This window comes from Montipora capricornis, chromosome 13 (genome assembly GCF_036669925.1).
Source record: "Montipora capricornis isolate CH-2021 chromosome 13, ASM3666992v2, whole genome shotgun sequence".
NCBI classification, from domain to species: Eukaryota; Metazoa; Cnidaria; class Anthozoa; order Scleractinia; family Acroporidae; genus Montipora; species Montipora capricornis.
Window position 1 is genome coordinate 14,140,480 of NC_090895.1, and position 17,500 is coordinate 14,157,979.

The window sequence follows — 17,500 nt, forward strand, 5'->3', positions numbered from 1 at the left end:
AGTATTATCACTCAGATAAATTTTACAACTTTTCATTCAGTACACCTTGATCCCTGTCGTCATCTCCTGTTAACTGATCTCCCTTTTAATTCAGCTTCCTCCCTCTCTCATCTTAAAAATTGATCGTGTATTTGAGGCGAAATGACAAGCACAGATAGCTTCAAACCCTCATACTTCTTTTCTTTCAATGTGATGTCGCTTAAATCTAGAATTTCCATTCCATGATTCAACGCCTCGTGGAAGAGATCAATTTGCCTTGGTCCATCATTTTGAAAAAGAAGAATCGAGACTGCGCAGAACGACCGGAAGTCCGTGAATCGCGGACTGTTGAATTGGAACCAGCCAGAGCTTGACAGAGCTCTCGATCCGTGGCGCTGGCCAAGAGGATCGCAGCTCTGGGAACGAGAACGAATTACCCGTAGGATTTGCAGGTGCACATGCCACAACACCAGGGACTCCTTGCGCTGCTCTCTTCTAATGGGTTGTGGGTCCTTTAATGTCCCACACAAGGGCTATGTGATGGATCCTATGGTTTATTGAAGGCATTGAAGAGGTCAAAAGTCTGACCATTTGCAGATATTGTTGGTGTTTTATTTGCAAACAAATAACTTTGTGAAACGTCAGACCTAATTTAAGGAATGAAACTCGGAAGCCATTTACTACAGACAAAGATTTAACTTTCAAAATATTGATACAAAAAGTATAGCTCACTGGCTTACCCTTATTTTACTTTTTGAAGAAATGCTGAAGCATTGTAATCGTGTCAGTCCCGCGGGATGTACCTCGGGTATCGATCGTGATGCCATATCATTCAGCGTTTCCACACCACCTTGTTCTGACACAAATAACCTCGATCACATGTGATGGTATTACGGCTTGCAAAAGGGAAGTCAAGTCCTGTTGAACGGGGTTAATACCTGGATGGGTGACTGTCCGGCAATACCTTGAGCTGTATACGCTGGGGAGTCACGCTGTTTGGCTTAGCCAGCAAGAAAGACTTCTGAGTGATAACCCACAAAACTGATATTGCATTATAACACATGTATTCCATAATTGTCTTTAATGAAATTATTAACAGGAGGCATCAGTGGCTCCAGGGCTCAGTTGGTTAGAGCGTCACACCGTATCACAAGGTCACGGGTTCAAACCCCGTTGAAGTCCTGAATTTTTCAGTCTTCTCTAAGCAATTGCAAAAATTGCGTTCATAACTGCAAGGATCATAGCTTCACTTGATTTCATATCCGCAGTTCATATATGATTCATTTCATATACCATTTCATCATTGTTTCTTGTACTCTCAAAGAAATGTCAAAACCTATGATGGACAAGCTATGTGAGATGGGACATAGGTTCACATGTAAATGGATCTTATTTTGTGAGTTAATGTGAGTGTTTTTTTATTGGAGAATGACCGTGATACGTGGTCGGAGCAAAGTTTGACCATTTGCAGATATTAATTCTCACTCAACCACTCGCATGGTGTGGCAAAGAGTAATTGAATGTGCTCCGACCCTTAGGGCCGCTAGATGATGATATGATAATGATGATGATTGGCAAATTAACTGAAAAATCAAGCCTCTTTTAAGGACCAAACTCATTAGATGCTCCTTAATTCCTTAAACGAAAACTTAATTAACAATTGAAAACGAACAGCTTTTCCATGTGCTCCATACCCAAGTGTGCATTCTGTACGTCAATTAAAAAATAATGCTACTCGATTTGCTTCCTCAATAGAAACACAAGGAAAACAGTATCGTTGGGTGACACGTGACAATGTGTCAATATCTTCTATCCAATTGCTTAGGTAGAAATTCCCCCTTAGTTGTTTAACGACTCTGAGTGTTGGTCCAGCCAGAGTTAACCACACAGCCTTCTTTGCGGAAGTCCGATCCACAATTAACTGAGCCAAATGATCAACTGGGTGTTTTTGACACTTCTTGCTCTTTTTTTGCAAGACTGCTGGTGCATTTGTTACTGCTTAGAATCAGAAGCTCATAACCTTGAAGCGTTTAACTTTGGTTCAGAGCTGGGGTTTTTTTTTAGTTTAAAAATTTCCTTATTTGAATGTAACGTAGCTCGTGCATTTTCCTGCACCTGCAGCTTCGATCTCATTTTTGTCCATGTTTGGGCACAGAATTGGTGTCCTTAAATCCCAAGCTTTGTTCCAAGGAAAAGAGTTGTAACTTACAAGCTTCAAGGTCATATGGTTCTAGCAGAATGAAATAGCTCATCAGTCATTAGCAGTCAACCTACTAACTACTAAGCAAGATAGACTTATGATTTTTACCTCGTATCTTTCTTTCAAAAATAAAGTTTAGAAGATGAGAGACACAAAATTTGATTTGTACAAACAAACTTAATTCGCTAGTGCTTCTCAAGTAACAATTCCAGCACACGAGCATGGCTTAATGACCCAAAGGCAGTGTTAGATTCAGTAGTTCGATGTCCAGTTGCTGTGCACCCGAAAGCCACTTATTACTGACGAAGATTTGACAGTTTCAGAATTATTAGACGGCAAAGAAAAACACGTTGCAGAAAATCAATTATTTGGAGGCTTTTATGAATGTCATTGAAACACCATTTCCAGTTATTTCTAAGAATTTCCATAATGCCTAAGCTGAATTGATTTGTGTAGCCAGCGCAAGTTTTGAACCATTTATACCTGAAACTTGCTACAAGTTAGAATGCACCTTTTTTCGGCAATGTTTCAGTCCAATTTTTTGCAAGTTATGCCTCTTTTCATAAACTGGTAGACTGAAAAATCTAGCTTTGCATGCAGTCAAGTGCTTTCTATGCTGTCCTAACTTTGAATCATTTCGTTTAGTGCCCCCTGAAGAGATCTATTTGCGTGGCCCACTGGCTTTGGAAGCTTACAACAAGGCTCTGAGTAAAGGAAAGACAAGAGTTAGAAGAATACCAGTTATGTTGATTGGCCAAGACCGCTCTGGAAAGACCAGCCTTAAGAAGTCTCTTAGGGGAATACGGTTTAATCCAGATGAGATTAGCACAGTTGGGATCGATGTTGATCCATCGTACTTTAAAGTCACAACTGAGATTTGGAAGACTGGAGAGACGGATCAAGAAGCAAACACTAAAGATGCATCTTTCTATGAGCAACACACAGCTCGATTGGTTGTAAAAAAATTAAGGGAAGGGGAGTTGATTCCTGAAGAAAGCTCTGTTGAGTCTTTCCAGTCTGTAGATTCCTCCCTTGCAGACATGGTGACACCAAGTGCAAATAAAAGGAGTGAAGGTACCTTGGTATCTTCCCCCGAGTTTATCAAAACCGGTCACGATGAATTCCCTCTAGACAAACAGTTGGATGTTTCAGCATCTCCTAGAGCTTCAAGAGTTTCAGATTTTGATGATGGCAGTAATGTTTATAACACCCTAACAACAAGTCAAAAAAGTGATCCTACAAACAGAGGAAATAATCATGTCACCACATCCAAAATACCAGATGAGATAGAGACTTTGATGAAGAAATTGTTACAGGAAGTCGACAAGGTTAGAGATGAAGAAGACATTTACTCGGTTTTGTGGGATTTTGGTGGACAATCGGTTTATTATGCAACTCACCCACTCTTTCTTACATCGAGGGCTTTGTACCTTTTGGCGTATGACCTCAGCCGAGAACTTCATAAAACGGCTCAGCCTGTAACAAAGCAGGGCGTGTACAAGAACATACAAGACAATTTTGAAACAAGAAGTAATTTGGACTATCTTGATTTCTGGATGACATCCATTGCCTCACTCGCCAGTCGAGATAGCGTTCATACGAAAGAATCAGATTTGTTGCCTGAGAAACTTCCCCCTGTTTTCCTAGTTTGTACCAATGCCGATCGACCTCATGGTGGGGCTGACTGTTTGGCGCTCGCCCGTGAAGTGTATGGTTCTTTGCAGGGGAAATCGTACAGGAACCACCTGTGCGATGGTTTCTTTGTAGTCGATAATACTAAGTCAGGTGGGGAATCAGAGTGTTCAGGAGTGGCGCGCTTGCGACATAGCATTCTAGCTGTTGCAAATGAGCTACCATCGATGAAGGAGGACATTCCAATCAAATGGTTAAAGTTTGAGAAAATGCTCCAAGTCACTCTGGGTGAAGGACGTACATGGATTTATTTGGAGCTCGCAAAACGGATCGCAGCTGAAGTTTGCCAAATTCACGACAATCAAGAATTCGTAACATTGCTTGACTTTTTACATGATCAGAGAATTTTAATACATTTTAATGACACTCCAGAATTAAACAAATTGGTTGTCTTGGATCCTCAGTGGTTGATTGATGTGTTCAAGAAAGTGATAACTGTTCAGGTTTCTGACGGTCATGGAAAAGCTGAAATAACACAATTGTGGCACAAACTCGAAACAACAGGCATCCTTGAACAAAAGCTCTTGAAGCATGTGTGGGACCCATTAATAGAACGGCATGAAACCTATGAAAGCTTTATTGCTGTCATGGAGAAATTTAGTTTGCTGTGCTCTTGGCCTTCTTCAGATACTTCATGTAATAAACAGTACTTGGTACCATCCATGTTAATGTTGCACCCACCACAGAACATCACCGAGTTGATTGCCTCTGCGGAACTCCCTTCTCTTTTCCTGAAATTTGAGCCCGGACAAGTTCCTTTGAGCTTGTTTCCGCGGCTGGTGTTGAATTTTTTTCAGTGGGGGCAAAAGGAATTTTGGAGTTCACTGAACCCCCAGTTGTACAAGAATTTCGCCAGATTTTACACTATTGGAGACGAAGACTGCTCCGTTGTCCTTTTGTGTCATTCCTCGTTCATCGAAGTAGTTGTTCACAGAGGAAATGTCAATCCACCATTAGTGGAAGGGATTCAGTTGACTATTTCTTCTGGCCACCACCATGATCCATTTGAAGCGTTCTGTGCCCATGCTGTTTACAAACAATTGTCTTTGATGCTTGAATGTATGCGTAACGAGTTCTGTTGGTTGAAGAACATGATATATCAAGCAGGGTTTATTTGCCCGGTATGTTGCCCCGGAAAGCTAGTCAAGTACTGCCGCACTCATCATAAGGAATATTGTAAGCAAGAAGATTGTCTTCACTTCTTATCTGAATCTGATATACGCAGTACCAATCAGTTTATTAGATGCACCAAAGCAGCTGCTGAAGGGGATAACAAAGTTCATGTGAAGAATTTTTCAGCTTGGCTCACAAGTCCAAGTAAACAGGTAATAAGGATTGCAATACAAACTTTTAAGTCGATCGCCTTAAGGAGGCTCAAACCACTTTCAATGCTTTCAGGATGCAGGGCTGGCGTAATGGCGAGAGCACTTGTCTCCCATCAATGTGGCCCGGGTTCGATTTCCAGTCTCGACGTCATATGTGGATTTAATTTGTTGGTTCTCTACTCTACTCCGAAAGGTTTTTCTCCGGGTACTCCGGTTTGTTCTCTATTCAAAAGCCAACATTTGTCTTGATCTGCGTTAATTTGTTGATTTCAGATTACAGTGTCCCCAAATAGTGCTCCAACGGTAGAAGACCATACACTTAACTAAAGTTCCTTTTTTCAGCAAACTGTGCTATTTAGAAGGATTGAATCTACCGGCCGGTGTTCGACCTCGCGTCCTCTTGCACAGTACTCCATTGCTCAACTAACTAAATCACTGGGGCAAAAAGAAACCACGAGTAGATGTATAATTTAGCCAAGAGCTTTGGTAACTATTGTTAGTATATACTAAAACAGTGTATAGCGTTGAAGGTGCGCTCTGATTGGCCAGCTATACTCTAAACACCGAATAGCTCTCTGCCATTCACCTCCTAGGAACTCGCGCGGGATTTTCGTCCAAAAATATTGTAATCGTTGCAGGAACAAATGAGTTAAAATCATCTTTTTGTTCTATATTGTCTCATTGTTTTAGTATATACTAAAACATCTATTCGCCTTTATGGCCAGAGGTGGATATCTCCACTTCCGTAAATAGTTAATTATTTTTTCGTTTTAATTATAGACAGCAACAGATGAGATGAATGGAAGACAGTTTCTGTCTGGTGAAAGTAAGTTCGTGGCTGATTTACCAGCTCGGTATTTTGGATCATATAATTCGAGGAATTTTTTTAGTGATGTCAGTTATAGGTAAAATCACACACATTTCCTTGTTAGCCACCAAGTCGTGTTCGCAACGTTAGAAATCAACTGCTTCTGTTGGAAAATAACTTGCTACCTGGCTGCTCATATCGGCGCCTTCAAGGTTGTTCACCGTTTTATTTTCTTTGTTGAATCAGCCTAAGTTGGAGATTAGTCAGTGCCGATTTCATTCAAACAATAATAGTCCTTGTTTTGCTTCAGGGAGTGAAGAGGTGTCTCACGCCCAGCTTCCTGGCGATGTTATTGAATCACTTATGTCGGATTCATGCCATCCAAAAGAAATTGTACTAAAGATGAAAGAAAGTCTACATTTGGATCAAATGTGTCTGCAGCAACCAAACCCGGAAACAAAGAGAATGATTCGTTGCCTGGCAAAAAGAGCAAAGGATTCAAACAGGATTGGGGTTGTCAAGCACCTGAGAGAAATTACACCTGCAGGGACAACTGGTGAGTCTGTCAACATGCAGTGTTAGTTCGGGTACAAAAGGAGACTCTTCAGTGAGTTGAGCCAGACAGAAGCAATACATAAGATCTTCCGTATCTCAGCAAACAGAACCACGTAAGTTCTAGATACCTCGTGAAGGTTCATGCTGTCAATGAAAGGTAACTACAGATGCAAAAAATTACATTCTGAAAGGAAAATTCTATTCTGTTTGAATTTACCTAACCAACCGTCTCACCGATTACGACATGGTTCTTTTTTTCAATGTAGAATTGTAGCCTGCGCATTCGTTTTTTTCATTAATCTCTTTTGTGCTTGTTTCATTTTGTTGCAGGTCCCTTGCTACCAGGGAACCTTGATATTCGCAATATCCCAGTTTGTCAGATGAGAGAGCTTACAATTTACTTAAGCGGTAAGTTGAACCTAACGAAATTAAAATGAGCGAGCACATTGCTGTTCTTATTCCCAAACGAATTTGATTGCCCCCTTTCCTAGTTGCTTTTTGCCGTTCTAATTTGAAAACAGGTATCGTGGGAATTCATGATTCGTGAGTATGGTGATATTATTTCAGGCCCTTTATGCGATCTGTTTAATAAATCCTTAATGTCTGGCATATTTCCTGACGACTGGACATGTGCTAGAGAGACTCCGTTGTTTAAACAGGGCGAGTCATCTGATTTAAACAACTATCGACCTATCTCAGTCATTTCCGAAGTCGCCAAAGTGCTCGAGAGGATCGTGTACGATCAGTTAACTTCTTAAACAGTTAACGTCTTAAACAGCGAAGAAATCATCTTTAAACAACAATCTGGTTTGCGGTCTTTGCACTCAACTCCTACTGCTCTCCTAGAAGCAACTGACAGTTGGGCGTTTAATATCGATTGTGGCTACGTAAGGGCTGTAGTAAAAGGCAGTCAACACTGTGGATCATGAGATACTAATAAAAAAAATGAATCAGTGCGGAATTCAAGGGAAAACTCTTGATTGGTTTATATCGTATTTGACGAATCTCACATAACGGTGCTTCGTTAACGGTTGTCTCTGTAACTTCTCTGCTCTTAAATGTGGTGTGCGACGGGGGACGATCCTTGGCCCTCTTTTATTTCTAATTTATATTAACGATCTGCTTAACTGTCTATCGTTTAGCGTACTTAGAACGCATCCTGATGACACCCATATTACCTATGCTGGTTCTGATTTGCATCTGATTCCGTCTAGTTTATCTCAAGACCTTGAAAAGTTAAGCAAATGGCTTGTGCCTAACAGATTTACCTTGAACGGTACAAAAACTGAATATATGTTGATCGGCTCCAGGCAAAGGTTAAATTATCTGGTACACTCAAACACTCCATTGATAACGTTCCGGTGGAACACGTTTTCCCTGTGAAATCACTTGGAGTTTATATCCATGAAAATCTAACGTGGCATTCCCACATTGATAAACTGCTTAAAAAGATCGCTTCCGCAATTGGAACCATAAAGCGAGTTAAGCCATTTGTGCCTCAAACTACCCTACTCTGCACGTACAACTCCCTTGGTCAAACCTCACTTTGATTACTGCAACCTAGTCTGGGGTAATTGTGGCAGAACATTGTCTAACAAGCTTCAACAACTACAAAACCGTGCTGCACGAGTAATAACTTCATCGGGCTTTGACGCTGAAGTCGATTCCTTTTTTCACAAACTCAGTTGGAAAAGCTTGCAATCTCAAAGTCAAATTCAGAAAGCCCTAATGGTTTTCAAGTCTTTAAATGGTCTGGTTCTCGAATATCTCACTTCTAAATTTGTAACACGAACTGAATCAAATTATGCTCTGAGGGACTCGGTTAAAAAGATGTTGTTCCCTTTCCGAGAACTAACAACCGGTACATGAAAAATAGTTTTAGTTACTGTGGCACAACTCTTTGGAACAGCTTACCCCGTAACATTAGAGAGTCTGGTTCATTAAATCAATTTAAACGCCTTCTCTGTCATACTTTTCAAACACACTGCATTCATGGAAATCAGGTTTATAAGTGGAATATGGTTGTATGTTAATATAATATCAGGATTAGAATTTTAGGTTTAGGATGTTAGACAAGTTATTGGAATTTATTGTACCTGATGAATTTTTACCGTGTATAAATAATGATTAAAGGTTAAAGATTAAAGGTGGTGACTTCACTAGCGTGAAGTCCCTGCATTCGAGTAGTTTCACACGCAGACTGAGAAAAAAAAAAGTTTTATCTTGGATTTACACGGCATGTTCATTTCATGGCAAAATAACAAAAATCATTTAAAAAGACAAGATTAAAATGAGGATGCCGCAGCTCATTAGTTGCCCAAAAAGAACTTCTGGCAACTGCTAAAAGTTTCAAACCATCCTGCTTTGGTCATATAATGAGACATGACTGTCCACCCAAAACACATCTTACGGTAAGAGTAGAAAGGAAGAGAGTAGAGGACAATCCAAGGCTCGTGAATGGACAGATGATGTGAAGGCCTGGACTGACAGACAACTCACAGAATGTATTCGCCTAACCCAGGACAGATTAACTACCTCAAAACAGGATATGTGCAGACCAGTCCAGATCTGAGCATATGGAAGCCACATAGCTGAGCTGATCTGATCATACCGGAGGAAAGACGCTCAAAAGCCATTATCTGCCATTTTTCTGTTTTTGTTTCTTTTATATCTGAAGATTCCAGAAAGCCATCTGAAAAATCGCTTCAGCATTGTTCCAGTACTTGTATTTTACGCACTTCTACATTCACAGGGGTCATTTGCATGTGAAGAATGTTCATTCCCTTTAGAGGGTGTTCATTCTGGTCTGTTGACCATCTGAAAGACACAAGGGATTTATCTGAATCATATCATTGGCAGCCACAAGGCCCGTGATTCCCTTGCTACCTTTATTCCCATCCCAAATTTCAGCTAATCTATTGTTTAACGAGCCTGTATGCTAGGCAAAAATTGAGTGAATTCTGAAATGGCTGATCCCATGCGTTGAAGAAGTTCTTGGGACAGTAAAAAATGTCCGTTTTTGTTGCAGGTGGAGAGCAGTGGAAAGATGTTGCTGCGAAACTAGGCCTCAGCCCAACAGAAATCCGTTATCTTGACAACCGAACTCTGAATCCCTGTGAGGCAGCCCTGGCTTGTATAAGTCAGCGGTGTCATATTAACGTGAACGATCTGTACGATGTGCTAACCGAATGTGGGTACCCCGTGCTGGCCGACATTCTTTGAAAAAATCGCCCTTACAATTTAATCCTAGGTCTAAATGTGACTTGTCTATTAATCAAACCCTAAACAAACAAAGAAAGAAAGAAAGAAATAGATAAATAATTAGCACAGATATGGTTGAGCAGGATTTAACTTATAAAGACAGCAGTCTTAGGCGGACGACAACTACTCTGCCAGCAAGATTTCTCGCCACTTTGGTTTTTTTATTGTCGTTTTACGAGTGTCTTTAGCACTGCTATTTACTTCCCTGTGGAAAATTTTTATTGAGTTTTTGAGCGTACGGGATGCATAGTGTAACTGACAGGCTTGTTATTATTTAGCCAATCAGTTAAAAGTGATCCTTTTTTGAGTTACTCTGTAGCTATACAAACGATGACGTATGCATAACAACGAAGAGTATTGTTCTGTGGAAGGGGTTTTTCTTTCTTTCGGGGGAAGAAAGTGGTAAAGACGAGAACGTCCGCTAGCAGGGTAATAACAGTCTCCTGCACTTTATAAGTATTAGGAAATCGTATGAATGCGAGTGCATTCCGTGGTTTATGGAAGGAGTGGTACTTTAAAAGTTCTCAAAATTTCACAAGCTGCAGGCAAGTTCAATTTGAGGAAATGAACTTTATTTAAGTGTCTAGTCTTCTAGCGCTAGAGCACAAATTGGGGACACTGTAAACTCAAATCAACAAATTAACGCAAATCAAATCGAAGTGTTGGTTTTTGAGGAGGGGGGAGAACTTCAAAACATCACGAGTGACGGACCATAAAACACAAAATGCACCAGCAAGTTCATACGATTTTTTTATCATCATGTCCTGTGCGGCCCCGTGCGCGCTTTTATTGTAAAACTACTGAGAAAATCCCCGTATGAGGGCCGTACGCATTACGACAAAGAGGGCCGAAAAAAGCCGTATGGCTTCGTCAGGAACACGTACTGCTCTGTGCGGAGCGATTTAGTGGATTTCGACGCCTAAGTTATTCCAAGTTATTTACAGCTAGAAAAGCAAATACAAACATATTTAATAAATTTATGTGCAAAGTTATAATTATTTTTGTACACATTTCATCCTCTGAGTGCTCATGACTAGCGTATAGCCCTTATATGATAAAATGCTTATTGACTGAATTTAGGCCGAGCTGGACAAGAAATATTTGGCCCTCGGTCACGGTGCCTCCCATTTAGGCTATAAGTACACATTATTCATCATATACTAAACAAAATTACTCCAACGCTGTTTCCATTGACCAATCAGAAACGCCTTATTCTGTTTGAGTATACAATAAATAACGATATCCTTGGAAAACCGAATAAAATAATTATTTAATATTTTTCTTCTTAAACTCAAAGCTAAAATTTGAAACAAAATTTAAATGTACGCAAAAATATTAAAACGGGGCCCTATAGGAAATAAAAGTATATTCCCTTTCAGAAATAGATTGATGCTGTAATGTTAATTACCATCAACAGGCACATCCTCTCCCCTTTCGGCAAATTGGCGACATATAAAAGGACTCTTGCGGTAACATTGCATGTCCCCTGATTAAGACACTAGACAGGAGTGTCGGAACGTTGGGTCTTTGAATTAGAACTTTTTAATTAACTACATTCAAATTTCTTCAAACCGGAGTAGCATCAGACTATAGAGAGCTTTAGATTCTAGGACACGAACGACTATGAGTACGAGATTTTCTCATAGAAAAACAGTGACCACGCTCAAACCAGCGACATTTTGGCGAGAAAAACGTGATACTGTCGTCGTTTTAGTACGAGGTTTAGCGAAAATGTCGTCGTGTCAAAACAAGTCACCAACACGGTAGTATTTTTGGCATTTCTCGATCGGGAAAAGGCTCAGTTACTAGCAATAAGAATATAACAACTGAGGAGCCTATGCTGCTACCAAAGAGTAAAATTAATCGTCCGGGTTATTAATAGACTAGTTTACGCTCTTGACTGCGTCAAGGGTAATCAGGGGAAGATGGAGAGAAATTCAAAGGTTTCTAACGAAGTTCAAAACGATAAAAAAGTACTCATGATATGCAATTCTGGGTTTTTTTTATTTTCCAAAACAGAGGATATGCGCTCAAAGGTGGGGCAGAATAATAATGGCTATTGTAGAACTTATTTTATTAAAAAGAGTTTCTGCCATACATTTCTCGTAATTTCAAAGGCACAAAATTACAGAGAATGTATGGAGACAAAAAAAAGCAGTATTTAGGAATTCCAAAGAACATACCAAGTCTAATTCATCTCAGTTGTGAACATGAACTTATTTGTTTGGTTTATGAAGGCGAAAGTCTATAAAGTAGAGTCATGTACAGTATACATGTATTTTGCTTTGAATTTCCATGCAAACCTTTGAATTTCCCTCCATGTTGCCCTGATTACCCATGATGCAATCAAGAACGTGAACTCGTCTATTTTCTAAGTATTTTTGCTAAAAATAGGCAGTCAAATCTCGTACTCGTTCTCGTCCGTCCCTTATGTCTGATTAAAAACCTGGTTGCACTGTGGGCTGTAACTTTCGTGTATTACATTTGGTGTTCTAAGATATAAAATTTCAAGCGGCATTAAGGAATATTCTTTTGGCTTAGGATGTCATGAAATTTATTTTCTTTGCAAATTCTTTTTTTTTTTTTTACTAAGCCTTTTAGCTATCGTCTTAGTGTCGTATCGTCGTCAGTATTACTTTTAATTACCGTAGACAGTTATCTTAATTCCTTGGATTATAGCGTATTAGCAGTCTTAAGGCGCTGTTACACTCTTCCAGCTTGTTCGCAATTTTGTTGCGACAAATCTTCTCATACGGCGAAACAAGTTTTTTGATGGGTGTTGCACTAGGCAACGTTTCTTGCAACCTGTTTCGATGATCACATGAGGTTAAAGGAACATTTTCATTGGCTGGTGCCGCAAACCGTAGCGACACAAGTTGCAAGACAAATGTTACACTACGCAATGATTTAAAAATAGGTACGCAATGTGTACATGTGGTAAGCCATTTGGTAGACAAGGAGGTGCTGGAAACAAGGGTATTGAGCCATGCTTAATAAAAATAGCAAAATTGATAGCGATACTGGATGTGCAGAGAAAGAAGTTCACCAGAATTCTTAAGATGCATATGGTCGTCTGAGATACAGTCTGGAACGAGGATAAAAAACTATCTAATACCGCTGTCTACGATTTCTTATTTGATTTTTTTTTCTTGCTGATGTTGTTTCAAATCACCAATTGGCCTTTTCAGCAATAGCAACACCATCTTGGATTTCGCGTTTGGCACAATCCATGGGCTTGTTAGCCTGGATAGACCACAATGCATCAGGACTCAGGATGGCGCAGCTATCATGAACAGGTCAATTCACTGACTAATATTTAGGTCAGTAACACATTGTTTTCCTGCATTTGATCCAAACAGATTCATTACCCTGATTAAAGTCTGCATAAACTGTATGAGTAGGGTCAACTAATTCGTTAGAATTGATAGAACCTTGATGCTTGTTCACATCACTCCCTTGGGTAATATCTGCACTTACTGCCTTGATAAAACACTCTAGGCCCAGGGTTCTCCTCGACATCGTTTGACATTCTTTCAAGAACAGTGCGTGAATATTGTAACAGACAATTTTAGTTAACCATAATGTCACTTTATTCTCACATCTATACCGCTGTATCAAGCATTTTAATATTGGTAAATTGAATTCACTGAGGTGAAAATACGTCATGCATACCAATTCTGGCTCCATACTGTTCATTTGTTACACACATTTTCAAGTCGCTGCTGTTTAATTTTCCTACAAATTTAACACAGGTCAAAGCATATATTGAAACTCACCTGAATCTTATGAAAAAGGCACTCCTTCATTTCTCTGTGACTGATTTTTATTTTGTTAAACCCAGGTTTATTAAATGTGTCATTTTGATGTGAATGGGGTATAAGACAATTTTAAAATGTCGAAATTGGGCTATTACATAGCATAGAATCGCACTGTTTTCAATTGACGTCACACCCTAAAGCATTGTTGAATCAGTATGCGGACAAAAACAAGTACATTTTGTGATGTGTGTCCACATTTCAATCCGGCCCATGGTGCTCTGTAATGACGCGTTACGATCTATTTTTATGTTATTAAAGGGATGGCGCAGTGGTGATATCACTTGCTTTCCACCAGTGTGGCGTGGGTTCGACTCCCAGAGTTGAGTTTTTTGGTTCTCAACCCTTGCTCCGAGAGATACATAAAAGCACCTTTCATATATTCTCTATCTCACATTCACCTATTACAGGACATTATACGAACTTGCAAATGACCAGTTCCGAGATGGCAGTTTAATAGCGCAGATGTTAGAACAAGTGCAGCGTAATCGAGCGGTCATGGGTTCGAGTCCCTTCAAGACTGGATTTTTATGGGCTTCTTTGCAGTTACTCTAGTTGTTTCGTATTTCAGCCTGAAAAGACAATTTTTGTTGGTAAGTCAAACAGTATAGAACACTATGTAGTTGTAGAAGCGTTGGATCTAGACCTGGCGTTAGAGTATTCATTGCAAGGGTTAAAGTAGTTTAGTATAATTGCATACCAGGTGATTATGGTACAGTTTGTTGAAACTGTTAAAAACTGTTTCGAACCTCCTTATAATGCAAAAAATGATTAAACTCAACTGGATCAATTTAACGATCTTTCTCGGTGAATTTACATGCTATGCTTAAGAAGATAAAAAACAAAACTCTAAGCTAATAAAAGGTTGGAGTAAATAATTGTTACGATGGAAATGTTTTATTTGATTAATGGTCTGTCTTGAATTCAAGTTCAACGTTCTCTGATGGGCTAAATGAATATCGTGATGCCAATATAGAATACGCACCAATGAAACAGGTATAGTGTTTAAGAGCCCACTGACGTATTTTTTGGGGTGCGTTGCTAAGGATGTAATGGTTAAGTAATTTGAGGGAATTTGGCATTATTTTGGTCAGTTTCCAACTTTTGTAAGCCAATGACCCTAAATATGACGTCATCATGCCACGCCCACGGTCACGTGACCAATAAAAGAAAACTCTAAATTTGTCTCCGTGCTACGCAATTTGGGTATTTAATCAATGGTTTGATAATTTGTATTCGTTTTTGCATCCAGCCAAGCATGGTTTTCGTTTTATTTTGAAAAATGTTCTTTTTAAAGACATAAACGATACTGAAATACCCATAACTTTTTCAAAAGAGATGATTTTAAAAAATCAATGCTTAGCTATATTCTGTCTTTGGGGGTCAAACGTGCCATGTAAAAAAATATATAATTCAATTTAAAACCGCCCGAAATTTACCTTTTTTCTCAAACCGGAAGTCAGTTCGTTTACGCATGCGCAGTTGATCTGCGAACAAGCGCGAGGAAGGGCGAGGAAAAACCTTCGATGGAAACAACAGTTTGTGCGGTGACTTTTGCTTGTGAGTGGGTTTTCTTCTCAGCTCATGATATGATGACGTCAGTTACCCGGAAGTAACATTTCACTTCCTTAGCAACGCGCGAAAAATCCGTCTGTGGGCCCTTAAAAAAGGAACATGGCATGGTGGCGTATTGATGTTTCGTCATCTTTGTCGTCCCATATTTGGCAAGATGTGCAGCCACTGAGTGCATACAAAGTAAAAGAGAACTGACAATTTTTAAGAAAGAGGAACAATATACTACCGCAAAATAACCTGCGATCAGGCCCATTTTTAGCTTCGCCCATATGTTCTCTTATGTCGTCGCTCGCTAAAATTGGGCCTGACTAAAAGTCTCTCAAGAATTCCGTTTGGTCGGCCAAATTACCAAACTCGTGATCTGATTGGCTGTTGAAACGCCGGAAGTGAAAATGCCATCGTGATTGCGCGGAGCTCTCCGCCATAAGTGTACGAAGAAATTTGCTCCCTTTTGTTCTTACAATGCCGTGGACGGTGCAACTTGACTTTTTTTGTATAAATGGAGATATGCCATCTGAAATATCTCATAACTTGTCCAGAATCGGGTTTGAATCTCTGGAACGAGTGAAATTAGCGATTCCGTTGTCGAGCTCTGTGGCCATGGGGTTGAAAGAACTTTGGCACAAAGTTCCCTGATGTTTTGAAAGCCGCTAAATAGCTGGTTCTTTCAAATGGCAATGAAAGCCGATGCATATTGGTTTCCTGGATGAGACAAGGGACATATATATCAACAGGACGAGATGCTGATAAAATCGCAAGTTACACGAATGCATGTTTTGAATATCTGTGTATCAAACGGCTTTATTTACTTACTGTACATGACTGATGACACGGTTTTTTTGCACACTTCATAATATTTCCAGTTTATTTAACTTAAAACTCACACTCCAGAAACTAAAATGGCATGTTTCCAGAGAGATCAATTGTACAACAATAAAAGAAACTTTGCGAGTCCATCTTACTGTTCGTACTCCATCAAAAAATTAACAGCCAAACGTATCATGATTTTACTGCGCGCAATTCTAGAAATACACTGCAACTGAAGATATTACCCGAAAAAATCACCAAAGAAACCTTCATGGGAAACACGTTAAAGGAATAATGTATTTCTCTTTTTTTTCTTTAAAAATCTATTGCCAAACCGTCCAACGACAAAATGCTAGGTTATCTCAATTACAAATTAAGATGTCAAGCTTAAAAGATTGCATATTCAGTGAAGTTCGGAGGGAGAATTACACCGGCCTTTGCCGCAATATAGTCGTCGAAAACATTCCCCATGCTTTAAATGTGTTTTTCTCAAATTCCAGCCAACGGCAACTTTCGAATTCGTTTATAATATTCCTTCCACGGTAATTAACTTTGGTCAAAACAAAATAGCGTGAATCTGCCGTCCACGCGTGTATTGGTGTAATGGAAGTAAATTTGATTGGCCGACGAAGGACATGTCAATCAATCAAAAAAGGTGGGCGGAAGGAATTTCGAAGAGGAATTTGGTCAGGCTCTATTTTTCGTCTCGCCAACTCCACATTACGTACCACGCGAAACTAAAATAGAGCCTGATCGCAGGTTAACCGCAAAAATACATGGAGGTGACGCAAATGAGGATAAAGTTAGCACGGTGTAAGCAATACTACCCTCTACAAGTGGCCAAACTATGTGTTGACTTAATTTCAAAGAACAAAAAAAGACACTCGTCCTATAGAGCAGGCCAGATATGGATAGCTTGACAACCAAACTACTGACAGAGAAAATTTCTTAAATAAAGTGATTGATGAATTCTACGAGACGCGGGTAACACCAAAGCCCGTAAACCGGAAAAAATCTGTAATCTGGACTCGGGAATTCAGAACCCAGAATCCACGATACTTAACATTTACTGTTGATCAATAGGCAGATCATTCGATTAACACTGAAGCCCTTGCCAAACTACAAGTAATTACTTTAGAACATCACCCTAGCTTCAGAGTATTTATTGCACAGGTTAAAGTAGTTTAGTATAATTGCATACTAGGTAATTATTGAAAATTCTCTGCGCTGTTGACTGCCCTTGAGGTGATTATTACGCGATAATATTTAAGGGTAAATATCGCGATTGATATTTGGTACTCATAAAAATAAAAGATTCATGATAACAACAATAATAATGCGCAGAGGTTCCCCAGTAAATTATCTGGAACACCGCAAGAATACATGGAGGTGACACAAATGAGAATAAAGTTATCACCGAGTCAGCAATACTACCCTCTACAAGTGGCCAAACCTTGTATTGACTTAATTTCAAAGAAAAACG

At 39.5% G+C, this 17,500-nt stretch overlaps 1 protein-coding gene across 1 annotated transcript in view; it reads left to right on the top strand.

The window, feature by feature from the left end:
- Positions 1-13,214, top strand: part of LOC138029162 (uncharacterized) — a 64,214-nt gene extending 51,000 nt beyond the window's left edge. Inside the window, exons 6-10 of the mRNA XM_068876864.1 lie at positions 2,825-5,196; positions 5,977-6,022; positions 6,315-6,560; positions 6,890-6,967; positions 9,588-13,214. Coding sequence (XP_068732965.1) covers positions 2,825-5,196; positions 5,977-6,022; positions 6,315-6,560; positions 6,890-6,967; positions 9,588-9,781 — 2,936 coding nt within the window. The 3' untranslated portion in view covers positions 9,782-13,214. The remainder of the gene's footprint in view (positions 1-2,824; positions 5,197-5,976; positions 6,023-6,314; positions 6,561-6,889; positions 6,968-9,587) is intronic.
- The last annotated feature ends 4,286 nt before the right edge of the window (positions 13,215-17,500 follow it).